The sequence below is a fragment of the Phoenix dactylifera genome, chromosome 15, assembly GCF_051530095.1.
Source record: "Phoenix dactylifera cultivar Ajwa chromosome 15, Ajwa_hap1_PhDact_Kaust_v1.1, whole genome shotgun sequence".
Classification (NCBI taxonomy): Eukaryota; Viridiplantae; Streptophyta; class Magnoliopsida; order Arecales; family Arecaceae; genus Phoenix; species Phoenix dactylifera.
Genome location: NC_143204.1, coordinates 16,613,440 through 16,634,896, shown reverse-complemented (window position 1 = coordinate 16,634,896; position 21,457 = coordinate 16,613,440). Strand labels below are relative to the sequence as shown.

Genomic DNA, 21,457 nt, shown 5'->3' with positions numbered 1-21,457 from the left:
TTAAATAATAATTAATGCAGTAAGTAACCATGCACTACCTTACAAGATCAAGCATAAATTTTACATAATTTAATGCATCATTTAGAAAATAGTTTTTACCGTAAAATAAACCAATTCGTAGACACAATAATATAACAAACCACAATGTAACAATCAAATCATGTATGCATAAATTATGCATGTTCATTGAGATGAATTTAAGTGCAATTTAAAACAACTGTAGTCATCAAACAATTGCCATTTAGCTAGATCATCTTTTAAAACAATGCTCACAGATATTTTGTGCTACGGACACCATAACCTGTGACAAGGTTGTTTTCATAATCAACAAAATACATAGTTCATTTTTTTTTACCAACTTTAGCCCATTGTTAAAGGATTGTTTTTATTGGATGCTAGCTCCAGGATGTTGATTAGCCTCAATTTCTAGGGTTGGTCATAGAGATCCGAAAACTTGTAAAATATTTCATATTTTTCATAAATCATACCTATATAAGTAGGTTGGAAAATGCTAAATGGCATTGTAAAAGTTTAAAATGCACATTCATGCCATATATATCATTTTCATGATAATATGTAATTTTTCATAATCATAATTCATATATAAATCATTCGCAGTAAAATATTCAGTAATAATGCTATTTGGCTTCAAACATAGATCATTCACAATCATATGCTTGATTCTAAATATTTAAGAAAATGCAGGACCAATCATGTCAATTATAATTCATAACTTTATACTTGAAATTGATTAGTAATTTAAAATTAATAAGATTTGTGCAAGAGTTACTTATTTTGGTTCGCCTAAAGATCATGAGGTTCGGTTTGCAAATCAACTACACTATTAAAAGCCACATAAGAAAATAAATTAATTCATACTCAACTTTTTAAAATTTAAAATAAGAAACTTCATAGGACCAAAATGGACTTGACCAAAATTTGTGGAAAAAAGGAAAAAGGTTGGGGGGGGGGGGAGGATGGGGGGGCAAGTCAGCACTCACCATCACTCATGCATGAGCATATGGCGCCCAATTCAAGTCGGAGTTCTTCGTCTCTTTTTTTTTTCTTCTTTTTTTTAATCTTTTCATGATGTTGCTAGGTTCCATTTGTGTAGCTAATATACGATTGGGATCATCCATGGGACAATAGTTTGGTCCTGCCCGATCAAGCGAGCCAGAAGGACCGAGTACTCACACAGGATTGTCAAGTAATCTAATTAAACACTCGTTTGGTTTGCGAGAAAAAAAAAGAAGAGAAAAGTATGATCAACGGAAAAACAAAAAAAATACTTCTTATTTAGTTAAAGTTTTCAAAGAAAAAAGATAAAAAAATAGCATTCTCATATAAATAAGATTCTTATATTTCATAGAAAAGAAAAATCTATGGAGGATATGAGAAGGCTACTTTTCCACGATTGAGAATTAAGATCCTTTTTCTCTCTAAAAGTATCTTTAAGCCATCAAAATTTATGGATAAGATCGTTTTCTTTATTAAGGGTATAATATATATTTCATACAACTTTTCTAAGAAACTAGATGATCAACCAAATATAAGCTACTATATAAAGTGCCAATTTTTCATGATCAACCAAACATGTTAAAACTATTTTTCCATGCATCATATTCTCAGAAATTTTTTCAGAATAAATATTTCAGTGAGAAAAAATTCTTTCCACTAACCAAACAAATCCTAAAAAAAATCGAGAGAGAAGCCCTTCATACAGCCTCACATGAAAAATGTCTTGCTCCAACTTCCTCCTACTCGTAAATGCATGCATAGACAAGCGTACTCTCAAAACCAGACTCATTAAAAAAAAGTTCATTCGTCATTTCAACATTTGTAATCTTGATGATAGCGAGTCTTCTTGTCTCGAATTATCTTCAAAATCTTTCGTCGGCATAATGCTGACAAATAAACAATCAAATCATCAGTCATCTCACTTAAAAAATTTGCTCATCTCGATTAGGGCTTTTGAGAGTTGGTTCCAAATATCAGAGTTTGCATCTCCCCCTCACCCTAGCCGAGATTTCTCCGATCCTGTCCTAGTTCTCAAGAAAGGATCACCTGCAATTTCTCTGGATGAAGATAATGCAGATCACAAATGCATACAGCATCTTTAGTTCATTCACTAATTACAACACAAAATTTAATCCCTAAAGATTATAATTTTTCCATCAACCAAGAGTGAATAATCCATGACAATCGATGAACAGTGAGATCAAATACATCCAGACCCGAGTTCAATCATGTAAATAGGGGAAAGAGAAAACGATCAAAGGATAAACGATGCACAAGCCAACTCAATCATCGCAACAAAAACAAGTTCGCATATCTATATCACTTGATGAAATTAAAGGTGGACTCACATTTGGAAAAAAAGAACATTGAAAGGTCACTGCTAAATTCCAGAAATCAATTTTCATGAGGTAGCAGCATATGAACAGCAACACACCACCCTCCTCCCTAAATCTCTACATTAAATAATCACTGTTTCCATTTCTAACCATTTCCCAGCTGCAAAAAAGGGCAAAAAGTTGTGTTGAAACTGACTTATTATGTTCTGTACTAAACACCCTCATCATATAGCAAGTACACACAAAATGCCCCTCCACCACCACCACCCTCAGAAAATTAACAAAAAAACCAAAGGCCAAAACTAACATTTCTTGTCAATTTCCCTCATCTACATACATTAACATATGGCAAAAGATGGTCCTACTTCACTCAGCATGCTGAGAGTCATTGTTACCAGCATCAAGAACTGAAGCAGCTGCCTTATCCAAGAACCAAACCAATTTCCCATCGGCTGGCCGAATCATCCGGGCAGGCAATGACGCGGCATCCAGGCCATCAATGTCATCAGCAACAGAAAGGTGAACTGCCCTGGCTTTGTCTTCACCTGTAGCCACCACGGCAACATTAGATGCTGAGTTGATCACAGGGATTGTGAAGGTGATCCTCTCAGGTGGGGGCTGGGGAGAGTTGGTGATGTAGGTGACCCACTCCTCTTTCTGCTCGAGTGCAGGATGGTGGGGGAACAGTGAAGCCACATGGCCATCAGCGCCCATGCCAAGAAGAATGAGATCAAACTTGGGACAATCATTGCTCTCAGAAACGCCTATGATGCGGATCTTTACTAGCTGGCGAATAGCAAATTCATACTCCCCTGCTGCATCCTCCACAGTCACATTGTCATTGATGGAGCAGACATGGCTGTTGAGAATAGACACCTGGCAATGTAATTCACATGCATGAAAATGGTCCAGAAAGATTAGAATCGAGTGGAAACTAATGATCGGCAGAGAAACTTCATGGTCATATGTCAAAACAAATTTCTTCAAAAATGGCCATCAGTTGGATTTACAATTCCTCTTAGGTCGGGAATATTATAAGTTCTTAAGAAAATCATGCTATGCAGTAAAAATAAAATGCAGATGAAAATGTTATAGATAATATTTTTGCAAAAAAATAGAGATAGTGAAACAGATATTACAGTTTTTAGGAGTTCAAAAAATTACAGCAATCTTAGTTTTTACATAAAACAAATCTTAGAGAAGAGCATTTTCTATCATATGACCATGCAGCACAAGCACAAAAAAAGTGAACAAGATTGCTGTTCGCTGAGATGGCAAGTCCTCATCACTCAGCCTCATATAGCTATATAGTAATGCATATGCAGGCATGTAGTACCAATATTATTTCTATAAGAATATTAACATCAGAAACCAAGATATGCTATCTAGGTACCGGGCCTTGTATCGGTGACACCCTATCACTATATCAATACGTCCGATATTAGAGCTGGTTCAGCATACCAAGTATCAGTGCACCCCCCATACGACATATTGGTACCTAACTAGTATGGTACAATACGTTTCATACCATCCAGTTCAGTACGATATGGCATACCTTATCAGAAACAAAGAAGATGTTAGACATATATTTTATACCTTCCCTCAAAATAGTTATATTTCACTGAACTGCATATGCTGGCATATAGTACCATGTTATTTCAATATGGATATTCACTTCGATAACAACTGAGATGTCCCTTTTTGATAACTTGTCCTACAAATAGTTCAATATTCTATCGAGCAGAAACTACATTTTCAGTTTTACGAATGCTAAGGCCAACATTTATTTCTAACATGCCATATCTCACTGCATAAACACTATATAAGCATACAGCAAAAAAGCACCATGCAAATTCTTGGCTCATTAACCACAGCTTCAGTTTCTCTTGCTTGGATTTAGGAGCTGAAATTCAAACAAAGTTCTACATATACCATAAGTAAAGAGTTGGGAGTAACAAGGAGAAGAATTTTAAGAACAGAACATGTGTGTGACAGATGTGCGTGCTCTGCTCATAAAATCTCTAGCATTCAGAACATCCTTGAGTCCTTATGGTGTCACTTCCATTCTGCAAATTAAGACGAGCTCTTACAAGAATATTTCTACAAAGCTGCACTTCCTGTATAGATTCCGTGGGCTATCTGTTACAGCTAATTTTTGGGATGAGGTTTACAAGTGGTACAAATCAAGAACCATTGGCTTTAACAATGTAGTTTAATTTTGGACGGGTTCTAATAGTCAAGCATAAGGCAAACCCGAGGGGCTACCCATATGGCAGAAAAAGGTATCAAAGGGTTTCAATTTCTGATTTCAATTGCAAAACAAATTAGTTCTGAGGCTTCATGAACTATAGCTACCTCTCAAGCAACTGAACCTATCAGATATCCATCTGAAATTAACATGTTAAAAGAGTAGGCACTATATATATGTCATGTATTTATTTTTCAATTGCTTTTTTTAAAATTTTCAAGATTTAATTATCTGAGTCCAACAGTTGAAAATGCTCTTCATCAGAACTTTAATAACAATCTCTAGCTAAATTTTTTTTTTGAGATACTTAGCAGTGACCAGCTGTAAAACCCAAATATGTAGCTTCCATAAAACACAAAAGGTAAAATACAGATTAAGACATCATCAAGTTACATCAGTTTCACTGCATGCATGGACTAATATATTTCAAATCACATTCAATGGTGCATTTAGGCAATATATTGAAAAAACTGGTAGTTCTTGTTGGACACAACCTTGTTATAGGAAACTAGCTTAGGAAAAAAATGCCATAATCTAAATATTCCAAATCACAACAATACACATCAAGCATCATCCCAACTATTTGGGGTTGGTTTTATGAATGTTTATTTGCCAACCACAAGAGTACATGCCGAATCAACGATGGAACCAATGAAGGGAACTGTTGGGTACACACGTGCATGCCTTAAACACCCTTGATATGGCATTTTTTGACCTCCAAATTCTGGTTTTGGGTTACCTATGATATTTTCTTGCCTAAATGCTATAGTTTTGCAAGGAAGAAGGTGCTGATCAAGTTAACTATCCTAATTATGGTTTCATGTGCATGTTGAAGTTAGAAACATTTATATTTATCACAAAAAATAATATATCACACAATATCCAATTTACATACATAACATATAGACATTCATACCAGCATTTGAAAAGTTATTAGATTACTAGAAGTCATAAGCCCATATAGAAGGGGCGTACTAATAGTTACAAATAAACTACTGGATTCATGTGCAACTAAAGAAGTTTATTAAATATATAGGTTAATAAGATGTGTTTATTTCAAAAAATGCACCATCTGTCTCAGAAATTAACATATAATTATCTAACACCATGTATTTTTTGAAACTACAATATTTTAATATATTTACAACAATTAATTAAATATTTGCTCATATCTAACTCAGGAAATAGTGTATGATGAGCTAGGTTGGTTTAAGCCTAGATGATTGGATATTTGGGTGTAGATTGGGTTAGCCTCAAAACCCCCAAAATCCTAACTTCTAAACCCGGATTCACGTTCTAGAGCATATATCCTTCAAAGAACTTCTCTCTAAACAAAATTTTAACAGGATTTTCCATATATTTAGCTATTTTTGCATAAGTTATGTGTTTTTAAAAGAAAATGGAGGAAAGAAGAGACTCACCTTGGGAAGATCAATTTTAGAAGCTCAAACCCATGATTTTCAAGTTCAAGTGAGCTGATGTAATGTCCTACATACTGCTGCCAAACAACCTCCATCATGAAACAAAAACGGGAGAAAAGAGCCATTCGGGAGCTCTTCCCTCTCCCAAAATGTACTGCTGGGTATCACTCACAAACAGCTCAGTTCAAAGCCAGTTCAAGGGCAGTTCGCCTTAAGTCACCAGTTCCAGTACGATTAGCAATGAGAAAACCTTGAATCGATAGAGACAGAACCGTTAGAACCTCGATTCAATATGAATTTGGTAGTTCTGTCCAGTTCGGACGATTTTTAAAACCTTGTTTTGAACAAACACAGGAACCTCTAACCAAGGCATCCTCAAATCTTTTCTCCACAAAATTGTACTATTTCAGCAGTCTTTCCCATTACTTGTCCTTAATCACTATCGCTCCTACATTTGTTTCAATACGCTCATTCTCAATCTTTCCTAGTTTTTACCACACACCCATCTCAGCATTCTCATATCTACTATGCCCATTTTGCTTGCTTAAGCCATTGTTTTAGTTCCAAGCACTGACCGAGCATTAAAAGCTAGAGGTTTTACTATGTTTCACAAAATATTTCCAGCCAAGACATTTAAGATGCTGGAACAAATTTTTCCATTTAAGTTCATAAGACACACATTGGTCATGAAACACCCATGGAGCACCTTCCAATCATCTACCAAAGTCTTGACTCTATTAGCTATCTATTCATCTATTCTCCAAGGACCTCTGAACCAGTACTGGGGCTCCTATCAACCAGCAACCCTTTCGATACGGTATAGGTCTGTAACATACTGTGCCGAAGCATACCAAAACAGGGAGAGGGAGGGTTACATGGAGAAGGAGAGGAAAGAAGATAGAGAGGGAGGGAGACGGAGAGGTGGGGATGGATGGATGGAGGGAGGGAGGGAAGAAGGAGGGGGGGAAGAGAGAGAGAGGAGGCTTAACAGTGACGGGTGCAGAAGATACCCTAGACTCAAGGAGGGCAAGGTCTTCGAGCACTCCACCGCGAAGGATTAGAGAATCCGAGGGATTTCTCCTCCTCGATCGCTTAGCAAGAAGAAACCCTAGCCTTCGAAAAAGAGAGAGAGAAGAGGAGAAATAAAGGGAGGGGGAGAGACTTACCTAACGACATGAAGAGGGAAGAGAGGCACGAACATTGAAGAGAGGAGAGAGGCACGAACATTGAAGAGAGGAGAGAGGCATTGGTCGACATCAAAACAGGGGCGAGAGAAAGCGAGCGCGCAAGAGAGACATCAAACTCTCTCAAATGTCAAAAATCCAACACTTCAACCCGAACAAGGATTTTATAAATGGGGTAGGGAGGATTTTATAAATGAACCAACCCAAACATCTAAACAATCCTGGGCCGGCATCATTACGGCATCGTACGGACTAAACCACCCAATTCGGGTTGGTCTAGAATTCCCTGGATTACTCCATACTTTGCAATAATAGGCATAAATATGGAAAGTGATCAAGCTATTGTATTTCTTTGCCATCAATTTTAATTAGACTCTCGATTTCATTTCAATTTACATAAAATTTGCTTTCCTCATTATCAATTTTCAACCTACTAACTTTTCGAATCCTTCTAAGCAAGGTTCATTGTCTCGATACCAAACCCTATACCGGTGCCACACTAGCACAGTATCAGTATGGCACGATGTAAAATTTTTTGACGTACGGAATGTCGGTACACCATCCGTACGGGGTACCAATACCAAACCGGTACGGAGCCCCATACCGCCTGGTTCAGGCCGATACGGCGTACCAGGCTTCTAAGGCTTTTCTGCAAATTTCAATTTAACATTTCACTTTGTCAATTCTTATAAATCAATATTATATCTTTTGCGAACGACATACAAAATTGTATCTCTTCTTAGCCATTATTTCATCCATGACTAAACGAAAACCATATGGGCCTAATGTTAGCCCCATGTCTAATCCCACCATGAAATATGAAACTTTATTTTGAAAATCATTAAATTTGTGCAAACAACACAACGAAATGCATTATAAACTTGCAAAGAGACAATGGCATGTTTGTACAGCACAAGACCAAGTGGAACTATTCCACTCGATAGAGGCTGGTTCAGCACAGATCAACTGAAAAAACCGAGTCATGCCGAGAGTCTATGAGCATAAGATAAATGTGGTGTCGTATATGTTGAGGTGGATATTTGTTAAAACTGGGGGGGAGAGAGAGAGTTAGATTACAATAAAACTGGAAGTGGAAGTAGTATGAGAATACAAAATGAAGCGAACAATCTAACTTGAATGTATTTGCACATCTTCAAGGGACAGCACCTGGGAGAAGGTGCCTCAAACTACATCTACAAATGTCAAAATAGAGGAGAGCCAAGAGGGTCATAATGGAGAAAAATGATTTATAGAGAATTTGTTTTGCAGGGTGATGACCTTAAATAAGAAAAGGGAATCACATTAAGATCATTGTTAGTAACCAAAAAATTGATAAACTAAGGCTTGTTATTACAATATATTACTAACGTCTGCTTTTGCTTGCATGTGCTGATATTTACTGGCAATCCAATGAAAATATCAGGATAGAAGGGAACTGCATACATGACTTTTAAAAGGAGAAAGGAGATATAATTCATGAAAATTGAGAGTGGATGTTCTTTTGGATAGTGTCGGCCTATGGAAGCAGGAGGTTTAGCAGAAAGATAATTAAGATTCAAGAATCACGGTTGGGCGACTTTATTATTTTCCTTGGTTTGGTTGGGGGGGGGGGGGGGGGGACCATTATTTTCCTATCTATATTCAAGTGGTTTTTTTCCCAATTTTAACTTGGTTGAGGCTTAATTGCTTCATAAAAGCAGTCAACCACACAAGGGATTGTGTCACACATCTAAAGTTACGAGCTCAAAGGAGGTTCTGAGACAGTATACATAGAATATGACTACTAAGTTCTAAAAAAAAGAAAATTTCAACCCAAAAGAAACTTCTGATGAACTATACTGGAGGAAGCCATCTTATGCTGCTTCTTTCCAATCCAAGCAACAGGGTATGATATATTTACAGATTTACAAGGTTGGACATCACCATGATGGATGTAAAAGATATCAACAGCCATTTCTCAGAAGGTAATGCATGACTCTGAAGTGTAACATTCTAAATTCACATTATCAAATCTCCCTAGGCGGTGTTAATCTAAAAAAGTACATAGTAGATATACCGTGATGTGATGTCCGATACAATAGTTAGAAACTTTAGAGTACAAGCGCACATCCATGTTACCATGATGTCCGCAGCTTATCAGGCAAGCTTGTACTACGATACGGACAGACTGATCTTTTAAACCATTGGTCATTTCCGTCACTGATAAATCCTTGGTCAACACAAGCATTTCCAAATTCCTCCCTAACAATTTCCATCGGGGTGTAGATCTCCTATCTCTTTTTTTTTCAAACCCTTCCACATAAGTCCAGGTATCTCAGCACAACAACATGACTATTATATGTGTCTTTAACACCTCAGAGAAGCACAATTCCTCAACCACATGAAAAAAAAAAAATTGAAGTACCTAACTGAAGAGACAAAAAAAATCTACCAATAGGAGTATAAAATACTTGCATGTATACTTTTCGTTTCTTTCTATGCTTCTCAGACACTTCAGTGGAACAATCAAGCATCCAAAGTGCAGAGACTAATGCTTACAGGTATAGCTACAATATTACCCAAAAAGAAAAGGTATAGCTAATAAAAGAGGCCAGATTGATAACAATGCTTTTGCCACAACAACTGGTGCTGATTAGAAAAAGGTCAGAATTTTGCAAACTGAAATGCTCTATAGTTGAGAGTCCCAATTAAAACTTTTTAAAATGAAATACTTTCCATTAAAATATTCTAACACAACAACCATCCCCTAAATGGAATAGTTTTCGCAGAAACTCATGCTCATCAAATATGATTATGCTCAAGTGAAACATAAAGTTCTACAACTTGTTTGTCTATTAAGCAACAGAGAATTGGTATTGATTCATATACCTTGGAAAGAAAACCATCCTTTGTTTGCTTGTAGTTACTGTCTCCATGATTCTTTGCCACTGCACGCTCATCAGCCCAGAAGATATACCATTTTGCCCAATCAACTGTCCTGTTGTAAGGAGCCTCACAGAGTTTCCTGCTTCACAAAAAGTAAAGCTTGAAATCCTTCTCATTTTATGACAAAATGGCTACTTATAAAAGCTTTAAGAAATAAAAGGATTAGGCAAAGCAATTCATCAAGCAAATAGCACTTCATTTATCCATATAAAACAAACTTGTAACAGAAATCTATTTAAGAAATTACCCAATCAAGCTGATAAGAGAACCTCCAGATAAAGCAATAGTAAAGCATCCCCTCTCCCTCACCGAAATCTCTGATAGTTGTGCAATGTACTCAGCGAAATCAGTGGCCAGCTCATCTGAACTTTCAAAAACTCTCAGTTCACTCTTCTTCCTAGCTTCACCACAAGCTGCCATTTCCTTCAAAATGCTACAGTCAATCAAGTCCTACAAAAATAGCAATGAAACTCAGAAACATGAAACTTCATAAAAATTTCTTGGACTGGCATAAACTAAAGGGTTGGCTCAACTGAATGTGAAAGAAAACATACGCCACCATTCAAAACTGGAAATAGGGATCAACAAAATTCAGTAAAACATCAACTCAAGCTCTAGGATTTTGACCATCTGAGTAAGCAGAAGGCAACCAAGTATTCCCATAAAGAAATTTAAAACATATATTCTGAAGCAGCAATTCTCAACGACCTTAGCTTGAAAAAAAAAAAGACAATCAAATGAAGGATTCAAGGAAAGGAGAGAAAAAGAGAAAAGAATCCTCTGGCATTCAATATTATAAAAACAACAGCAAGAGGAACAAAGGAGTGCATCCAGTAAATTACAACTGTAAAGAAAAATACCATTTCACAAGATTGAAAATTACAAAGAAGTAGGGAATGTGTTTCCATGATGAACAAATTTGACCAAAATCATATAAAAAAATAAAAGTTAGACATTTTTTAAAATTAGAACAGAGACTGATTCTTTGTCTCTAGATAGCAAAAAAGAAAATGATTCAAAGCAAATCCAGCTCATGAATTATTAAAAGAAGGAGCAAGAAACTAACTCCATTTTTAGATGGACTGTGACTTTAAAAACATAAAAATATATATTAGTTTCAAAACCATCTTTAATCGTGAAAAGTAAATATTTGCATTCCAAAAATTTGTCCCATATCATATTTCATATGGTATTAAAAAGCAGATAGGGATTAAACATCTGATATATACACTTCTCCATCAAGTGAAAAAGTAAAAATCCAACCAATTATTCACAATCTATAAATGAAGTAATTATTTTGTCAAAATGGCCACATGCGAGCACAGGATCCTCCGCACCTGCTTTTTTTGTCATGTCAATAACCTCCTTATATACACAGAAAAGCAGGTAGTGGATCGCCCCACCTCCACATGAATGTAGCAACAAGACAAGAAAATAATATGCAAGGTTTGCATACTGATCGATATCATATCACACCAGTACCAAACCGGTATGCAGTCTTGTACCATACCAACACTCGGTATGTCTTACTGTCTCGTACCGTACCATGTACCGACACTATAATAGGATTAGTGCCGGTATGGGGTTTGGTACAAAAACAGCGAACCTTGACAACATGTATTCAGGATGCCAGAAAAAGACATTCGTAACATGTCAAACGTGCATTTATGTCATTAAGATAAACAAGAAATATCTGTCAGTTGAAGAAAGCAGGGAAAACTAGTCACAATCAGCTATCATATTAGCATGTCAAACAATCCAAAATTCTAATATTCTCCAAACTATGCTTTTCTACCTACAGAAGAAATGGTTTCAAATTTAAAGGAGATAATAAAAGAATGGGAAAAGATGCCAGATCTCCCACTTTCCATGTTAGCGCAGCCAAATTCAGAAAGAACATATGCAACCACGTAGCAGTTCAGATTTTTATTAGGAAAAGGAAAATATATAGGCTTGCATGTCATAAGTAAACATACAGAAATTTGTTAAGCAAAAAACAAATGAGTCCCAAAATCATCTTATGTTGATCACATTAGAGGGGAAAAATGTTTGGCAAGAGCAAACCCTTCAACACACTATGTGCAACGATCCTAAAAACCAAATTTAAAAAGCAAAATAGATACTATAAGATGAGAAATATCAAATATCTATGCTTAACCAAATCTTATAACACAAAATGAACTGAGAAAGAAAAACTATCTGAATCCTTCACTAATCGTTTGACAATATTGAAGAAAAAAAAAAGAATATCTTGAATCTGTCTATGATGAATTAGGATTCATGTTCAAAAATTAAATAAGTAAAACAAGTAATCAGAAAGAAAAGAAAAACGTATATTTCTCAAGAAAAGGCATCTTCCCCACAACATGAATTTAACATCTCATTTCAAGTATCCAACTAAAGAATAAAGCCGTATACCAAAACCATTAGAACGTCAAGAGAAAAAGAAATGCAACTGTATTATGGGGAGCAAGGGAAAAAAGTGTCCAACATGTCAAGAAAAGCTCGGACAACCATCCCTTTACAGCAGAGCAATTCAAAGATTCCATACTTTTTAGTTAAAAAAATCAGAAACCATTTTCCCCCTTCCAGAACAAAATAAATAAACAAAATTAATTCTTTCCTACATTTAAGAAAACAGAACCTAAAGCAAACTCTCAGCTAACCACGCCACAAGAATTGAAGAAGAGAAAGATGTGAATAAGGGCATAGAAAGCCATTCCTCGACAAAGAAGAAGCAACATGATCGGCCAAAGAAAGACGACAGGCTCGAGAATCGATGTCTCATATCAAAATACCTAAGAATTCAGCAGAACAAAACAAACTCGGATCCCCAAACGATCCCAGTGCCACAACTTCCCCTCATAGAGAGAGAGAACAACAATAAACAATTCCCAATCTCTTAAAATCCAAGAATCTCGAAGCAAAATTTCGTGCAAACAACGTGTCAGGAAGAGAAGAACAGCCATCCCATCTCTTGCGCTCAAAGCAATCCAATTAACACCAAACAAATCAAAAAAAAAAAAAAGCATCAAAGACCAAACCTTTTTATATCAGAGGAATCCCAATTTTAGCAAAACTAACTGGGCTTCACATTATTCTCATTAAAAAAGATCTCAAACGGAACAAAGGCGAAGAAGTGGGTGACATCAGAATCCTTTTTATTCTAATCCATTCCAAGAAAGTATTAAATTAATCCGAGAAGACGCCCAGAACTCACCCTCTCCAGCTGCACACACGTGCATCCGCCGATCCAAAAACCCTTTAAAAAAGATTCAGAAAACCCCCAGCCCTCCCCAAAACAAAAACAAAAACAAAAAAAGAACTCCTTTTTCCCACTCTTAGGGCCACTTCTGCAGAGAGAGAGAGAGAGAGAGAGAGAGAGAGAGGGGGGGGGGGGGGGGGGGGAGCAAAGTGGAAGGAGTCTTTCTCTCTCTTGGTTTAGACTTGGAGAGAGAACGAGTGGGGAAGGACAAAAGCCACCATGCAAACAATTTGTTGACAAGTGACCACCAAATGTCTTTTGCTCCACTAGAACCCAAAAAAAAGTCCTACATTTCCCCAAAGTAGGGGGTTGCCTTGCCCATGGCAAGCAAATGCCCCTTACCCCCTCCCAGATTAGCTTTTGCAATTTTGTATTTAATTAGTAATCTTAATTTTATTATAATGGTATTGTTATTCTATACATAATTACACATAGATTGAGAGACGTATTTAATAGTTGATGGTTAGAATTAATATTGGAAGTATGCAATTTAAATCTTATTGGTTGTTAGGCCATGCATGGAATATTTGAAATGTGTTTCATGCATGGAATGCCGTACCGGTCCGTACCGGCCGGTACGGGCCGGTACGTACCGGTCCGGCCGTGGACCGGTACCGGAACGGTCCGATTTTTTATCCGAACCGGCCGGTACGGGTGCGTACCGGCCGGTTCGGGCCCGTACCGGCCGGTTCGGAGCCCGTACCGGCCGGTACGCACCTCGTACCGGTGCGAACCGGCCGGTTCGCACCGGTACGATTTTTTTTTTTTTTTTTAGAACCACAGCGCCGCGCGCTGTGGTTTTTGAAACCACCGCGTACCGGCCGGTACGGGACCGGTACCAGCCGGTACGTACCGGACCGGACCGGTACCGTACCGGTCCGGCCGGCCACCGGTACGCCGACCGGTACCGGTACGGCGGACCTTGGTTTCATGTTTATTAGCAAAAGTATGATATTTATTAAGTTTTTTTCTTGCATTTAGGTAAAATCACTTTGTATGCAAGAACTAAATGTTGTTCTTTGACCCATTCTCATAACTCTTATTTGTTGTTGGATGTTATCAATTTATACAATGCATTATTGCATCAAAATATATTGCAGTCTTTTTTGACCCATCTTCTATCATAAATTGTCTTATAAATTTCTATATTTATGGTGGTCTAGTTTAATACTATTGCAAAAGCGTGTTGTAGCCGGATGATTTGTCTGCAACTCCTTATCTTTTATGTAATATGTCAATGATAAGTTTCTCACTAAGAACACTCTCAAAAGATGCCTCAATAAGCAGAGATTGAGAAAATGAAATTAGTAACAGGGTGTGCAACAATTTACCTTTTTTTGGGATGATACATTCGATTTAAGTAAATTCCAAAATACATATTTTAAAGATCAAACAAGAGGTGGCCCAGGAAACTCATTCTGTTTATACTATTTGAGGGGTTAAGAGGGTTCTACTTAAAGTTAGGGATGTTTAAGAGAATACAATTAAGAGAGTATGTTGAAAACACCAGCAAGAAAAATAATCACAAAATTTTAGCAAAGGGTAAGATTTTCTATGGTAATTTTGCAGAATATCAACTAGTTTTAGTGCATTGTGGATAACAGCATCACTTACCAAGAAAAGGAGGAAAGTCTAGGCTATTAGGCAATTGCTATTTCAATAAAGAAGAAAATGGCTCACAATCCCAAGCTAATGCATCCTCACATGCTCATCAGCCATCCTAAGATACTAGCTTCCAGTGATTTGTTTAGGAAGCTCACATTTGGAACTTGTAATATTCTACTATGCATGAGGGTCTAAATAATATGTTCTTCTTTTGTTTTCATCAGAACTTCCCCCCTTAGGTTTAGCATAAGACATCCAGAGTTTTTTCTATTTTTATTACATTTCTCTCATTCCATAGAAAGATTTTAATTGGTGCTTGCCCCTAGTTTGCCCTTCGAAAAAGAAAGAAAACAAAGGTGGGCTTGTATGATTGCATATTTCAATACATACTATGTGCATTAGCATCATTTTCGATCTAATGCGATGCAAAGCTTGCCGTTTAATGCGAATACACCGTTGGATAAGTATTACGCACGTTTGCTTACTGAAGAACTGGTGTTGCGTCAAAATTATTTTTAGGAGTATTTTGGTTATTATCCATGTGATAAAGCATGACATGATCTTTAAGTGGGACTAAGTTAATACACCCTAGTATTTGTTTATTTAGAAATAATATTTTAAGGAAAACTTTTCCTCAAGACAAAATCCTCACCTTCATTTTGGAAATTTTTGATTATCATGCCTCCCTATTTTCCTAAAACTAACATAGAGTCACCTAATATGAACATCTTTTTCACTAATAAATAATGAATCAATGAACATGCATGATAGCACCCTCCCTCATATATATCCAACACTAGTTCTTGCCTGCTTACCTCCCCTTGCAACACACTCAATCCTTGTCCTCCTTTTGCTTTAACCTCACTAGGTTTATGAAATCTTCTTTTTTAGGTGGGGGGATGTAGGGAAGGGCAAGAGAGAGACAGAGAGGTGAATGGTTGCCCCCAAAGAAATATAGGATAGGTTGTCAGTTGAAAACCATACATCCAGATTTCCAAACACCAACTTTACTTTTGACTGGATTGGGTTTGGTTCTCATGACAATGACTCAACGAGTGGGAGATGGGTTGTAAAGGCCAAGTCCGGCACTCTTTGTTAATGACGCAATATTATTGTTGTGCCAAGGCTCGCCCTCAAGAACCATATATTTTAAATATTCTTCGATGCCGTATTTCTTTCCCTAAATTTATATTCCATTAACATGCTTCAACACCTATTTCAAGCACCATATCCAATGCTACACCAACTAATGATTTTTTTGAAGCCTATTTGAACATATACTAGCACATTTTGTATTCACACACGAAAGACAATTCTTTCTCTAATTTTTTTTTCCAGCAAATTCCCTCTAATTTTTCATGCTCTTCCATTTTCATCCTTTTATTAGATTTTTATTTCTTGAAACTCCCGATCATATTCACCGCAGATTTGTCATCATTTTAAGCATATTGAGGCTATTCTATCTTGCAGAAATTACATTAGAAGCCCGTGCTCTCTTGGAGGCGGCAAGATCTCCAAGGATCGCACCAAAGCATACCTCAAACCCTAACAAATAACTTATAACTGTTTCGCAACAAGATTATTATATGGTACTCTAAGTGTTGCATGCCTCTTATCAATCTCATGTCTAGTTCTCTAGTATCTTAATTGAACAATATAGTTAGGACATTCTAGAAAGTAAAGCGGCTTGTAATGTGAACGCTTATTAAGTGCGCCAAAGTAGTACATTGACCCTAGAAAATGCATCGGCGAACCTAGCAAGGGCCATTGTCAACTAGTCTAATCTACATGTAATTTTTTCTCAAAAAATTCTCTCTAATGTAGGATGCGCTCTGGTCAAAATCATGTTGAGCCACCACAAAACAAAAAAAGAATACCTAAGGAACATCAACAACACCATAAAAGTATGTTGTTAATTGCTCAATTTGACCTTGGGGCCTCCATTTATGACAAACAATATCAGTGACATGAATACTTTTTCTTGGAATGACTGCACCTCAATCATGTCTCCTTCAGAATGGTTTCCCCCTGGTTTTCTTTAACAAAGGAGTTAGGCATAAGTATCAACACAGCCATTTCATGAGAGTTTGATATAATTCTTTTATCAAACAAAATGTTTCCTGATATTTGTGGATCCTAAACTGCCGTATAATGTCGTCTCCATATAATTATGTCCAAAACAAACTTCTTGCAAAAATTAGAGCTAGACCTCCATGAATGCAGTCACATACTATCAAGCAAAATAAGAAAGGAAGTTAGGTACTTCTTAAGTAAAAGGAAAGTAAAAGAAATATAAAGGATAAACTGAAAAGATTATTATTCTTGGATCAAGTTCTTGGCTGCAACTTCCAATTTCTCACCATCCCCTACTTCTCACTCTTCTAGGATTATTTCTGTTTAACATGAAAACGAAAGAAAATAGAAATCTAATGGATGAAGAAAATAAAAGAAAGAAAGGTAAAGGGAAGAAAATTAAGAATTTTATTTAATTGGTTTGCAATAAGAAATCCATAGAGTCATTGGAAAATTGGTTTGGATTATGACAAAGTTCATTGAAAATTGTCCTTCTTTCCTCTTTTGCTATACTGTGCTTTAATCATTTGTTGTGCAAAAAAAAAAAAAACAAGCAAATCCACTTAACATAAATATGGTACCTTGTTTTTATTTTTTTATATGATTTTTTTTCCTTTTGATCATAGATAAGACATCTTTGAAAGTTTTCTATAAAAAAAAATCTTCAAAGTTTAGTTATTTTTAGTTTCTCAACAACCAAAAAAGACTTAGTGTTAATTCACTGACATCTGTCAATAATTCTATGATGTGATATAAAATTAACGTTCTTCCCTCAAAAACATATCTTTTACGTAAAATCACTGGTGTGGTTGCACATTTCCATGCCTCTCAAGCATATTATGTACATCTTCAACTCTTCAAAACAAAATTAACTTCGTTAATGTACATTTTTTGGTGTTTATCTGGACAAAGTTCACAAAGAGGGAGAATAAAAGAAAATTGAATACAGCACAAAAAAAGGAAATGCATATATTAATTTTCCTTTTACAGTTGTGACGGGATTACGTCTAGGGAATAGGTCCATAGCTTGTGTTTCTATCTTAGCTTAAAGATTCTAGCTTATAACTTATATAATAGCTTTCAATGCTACAAATATTCAACTAATTTTTTAATCTCAATATATCAATTTTCTCAGCATCAATTATCTCAATGAGTAGCCGAGACTATAAGATGAACCGAGATTTTATCTTGGCCAATATGATATGTGGAAAAATTTAGAGAAAAGTAATAATTTTCAAAATCCCAACTAATATTTTCAGACTAAGATATCAAATTCTTGATAGATATAGTAGATCTAAAATTAAAAATTATATTTAAATATTAATTTTGAGATTAATTAATTAAAATTTTATTTAAAAAATAAAAAATAACTAAAAATATCAACTAATATGAGTACACAGCATTGGCCAATATCTCTAGTTTTATCAACTTATAGTGATCGAGATGATAATATCAAGATTTTTATATTTATTATACTGGGAAGTGCCTCATAGTTATCTTTTCAACTCATTAATTTACTAATCAACCATCAAACCATCCATCCACTATGAGTTCTTTTTTTTTTTTTAACTATCTCCTTGGACCTTTCTCTCTCAACACAAGCACCTTTTTATCTTAGAGCCCACACTTTCTGAACCCATCTCTCCTTCTTCCCCTCCCTAGCCCACTAATAAGTTTCTTATATGCAACTGCGAAGTGATATGTCACCCATCATTTTCTAGCTTCTCCTCCCACCACCATTGAATTGAAATCATTATCCCATCAAAAGAAGCAGTAGAATCTCATCTTCCCACGCTCATTTGGGCAATAAAAGAAGCTGGTATGGTGGTAGGCAAGGCCAATAAATCAATGCCCACTATCATGACAAGATCAAGCTCCCACCTTGGAGCTCAGCAATCCAATGTTAGTACATTCAAGTGGGTGATCGAGGCCGAGTGTCAGTCCTTTTGTGGGGCAATTACATGAACCATGAATCACACCATAGCTGACATCTCATTTGCTATCAAACATCGAGAGAAGGTACCTCTGGTGCTAAAGTTGGCTGGTTAGCACTTTTGAGAGCACTCTAGTTTTTCTCATATGGGTGTTGGGGAAATAAAAAGCTTTTGATGGTTAGAAGTGGACAGAAGCGGCCATATGCATTTGGAGGCCTAAGGTGAACTTAAAGGTCCTAACATAAATGCATTTGGGAGCCTCAATGCATAAATAAAAAAATGGACAATAATTTTTTTTAAGTAAGATATATGTTCCAACATAAATATATTTGAGGGTCTCGATACATTTATAGCTATAAAGATACGTAGCATTTGAAGCTCCCAAATGAAAAAGGGCCTTAATGCATTCGGACGCTAATTTTGGAACTTACTATAATAAATGCATTTAGAGGCTGGGACTTTAGGCCTAAGAGATGAGCCGATCCTGAAGGTGGAGGCATATGCTCCCAGGAGTCCCTGCTCAAGTTCACAAGCCTAGGGCTATCCAAATAAGAAGAGGATGCAGATGATTCTGATTCCCATCCCCTTAGGTAGACATTGTTGCAAGGTTGAATAGACTGCTAAGCTTGTCTAATTGCAAAATTGTCTCGGAGAAGGTACCCATTTTGTCATACCTTCCCTCAGGGGAGCAGCTTGCCGCTCAATTTAGTTATGTTACTTGAAGAATTGGTCTCTCAATCATTTTAGGACAAGTATTATGTACCTTGTCATGCATAAATAACATAATTATGAAGGATGTCTTGTCACTAGATACATCAACCTCAGGATAAAGAGAGATTGGTTATATTGGTTGTCAATATATTACTTCCACAAGAACAGACGGGGGAAAAAAATCTTCCATGCATTGAAAATGTGATAACGATTGAAGATGGAAAGTAGTGGAGGATTGATGTTAGTAGGTTGTCGATCATTAAATTATAAAATGATGCCTACAGAATGAATCATGATCAAGTAAGGTTTATTAACTTAAATAGATGGAATTTTGCTTTTTGTTCATTGGATTATGACTTGTTTGGCATAAGCAATTTACATCATATGGAGTCAAGACTTGTCTATTGCATCCATCTAGCCTAAGGATATGCCAAACCAAATGAGATGACATAAAATATTTTTGCCTTTATTATCCTTTTCCTCGAATCCTCTTTGATGTGCGTCATTTCCATCTTTGAGAACTCTCTCCTCTCCCTCTCGTCCTCGAGGTCAAATGAACCAAAAGATTCAATTTATTTGTCTCTCCTTTGTCATAATATGCACTTAAAACATTGATTGGCCGGATTTTCCAAGAATGCAATTATAACTTTGGAATAGAATCCAAGATGTATCTATTATAAATATTCTCTCTAGATAATATATTACATAGCATTAACATATTTCAAACAATGGGTGGATAATTCTTCCATCTTGTAAATGAGGGGTCACCCAGTAGTCGCACCACTCTGCTTAGTAATCAAAAATTCTAAATTTAAATCTTGGATGATGCATCCATAAATACTTGAAGCTGAATAATTGTAATACTGATGAATTTCACTTTTTCATCAAAAAATAAATATTAATAATATACTTTCATCTCTGAAGCCTGAAAAATCAAAAATTGTGTAGTCCATCTTAGCCATTCATGTGACATGATTGAATGAACCAGATTTCAGCAGGCATCTCGAGCATGCATGTCCCGGAGGAGGAAGACTGAGCACCAAGGAAAGCTTGAGTTGGAAACTCCATCACAGTTTGGCTGGTGATATCACAAATTATAGCCTTCATTCAGGAGAATGCAAGTTAATCATGCTTTGCAACAGACTCTTCTATTTTAGCAGCTATAGATCCAAATCCAGAGACCTTTGAGATGAGCTTTATATTGTTTCAGCTGAGTCATTGAGTTGGACTTGTCTAACCAATCTTTGCTCAGACCCAGCTCACCAATATCCCCAGATTCTACACAGGCAAGCAAAAGCTCTCCCATATGGCTGGAGGTCCAAAAGCCTAGAAGTGTATATGGAAAGACTATAGAAAGAGCAATCATACATATGTGGAGGGACAACAATGGCGAAAATCTTCAACTCCTGAAGCTCGGCACAAGTCTTTGCATGATAGACTATAGCATATAAAAATACGATTCGTAAAACTGGAGGAGAGACTGATCAGTTCGATAGCATAAAACCAATCAAAAGTCCAACAAACACAAACTGACATCAAAGTGAAGGCAGCATATGTCAGTAGCCAAACCATTGGCCACAGAAGAGGCTACTTAAGTAAACCTGTTCTATTTGCAAACTCCTGATTTATTAAAAATTCACAAGCCTTAAGAAGCTTATAAAATTATGGTATATAGTAGAAGCAATTCGCATGCAAACAAAAAAGATGAACAATAACATGCTCGGATGAAACCCCAAG

General features: G+C 36.3%; 1 protein-coding gene across 6 annotated transcripts; it reads right to left on the bottom strand.

The window, feature by feature from the left end:
* Nucleotides 1-2,367: 2,367 nt before the first annotated feature.
* On the bottom strand, nucleotides 2,368-13,681 carry LOC103704206 (putative 6-phosphogluconolactonase 2). Of its 6 annotated transcripts, none has more exons than XM_088711562.1 (4): nucleotides 13,353-13,681; nucleotides 10,380-10,582; nucleotides 10,076-10,211; nucleotides 2,368-3,230 (listed from the first exon to the last, which is right to left on the bottom strand). In XM_088711562.1, the coding sequence occupies exons 2-4, from the start codon at nucleotides 10,550-10,552 to the stop codon at nucleotides 2,721-2,723; spliced, it is 819 nt and encodes a 272-aa protein (XP_088567688.1). In that variant the 5' UTR covers nucleotides 10,553-10,582; nucleotides 13,353-13,681; the 3' UTR covers nucleotides 2,368-2,720. The 6 variants fall into 6 exon arrangements, with proteins under 6 accessions (XP_088567688.1, XP_088567686.1, XP_088567691.1 ...); XM_088711560.1 differs by having other exon boundaries at nucleotides 10,076-10,214; nucleotides 13,177-13,646; XM_088711565.1 differs by having other exon boundaries at nucleotides 10,076-10,214; nucleotides 13,353-13,641.
* Between the last annotated feature and the right edge of the window lie 7,776 nt (nucleotides 13,682-21,457).

What these genes read in the sequence shown, in the direction of transcription:
- LOC103704206 (XM_088711560.1), bottom strand. Translation starts at nt 10,552, where the DNA reads ATGGCAGCTTGTGGTGAAGCTAGGAAGAAGAGTGAACTGAGAGTTTTT. An exon ending in TCTCTTATCAGCTTGATTGG is followed by an intron (nt 10,215 to 10,379) that starts GTAATTTCTTAA and finishes CTTTTTGTGAAG; the next exon opens with CAGGAAACTCTGTGAGGCTC. An exon ending in AGGATGGTTTTCTTTCCAAG is followed by an intron (nt 3,231 to 10,075) that starts GTATATGAATCA and finishes TTACATTGCCAG; the next exon opens with GTGTCTATTCTCAACAGCCA.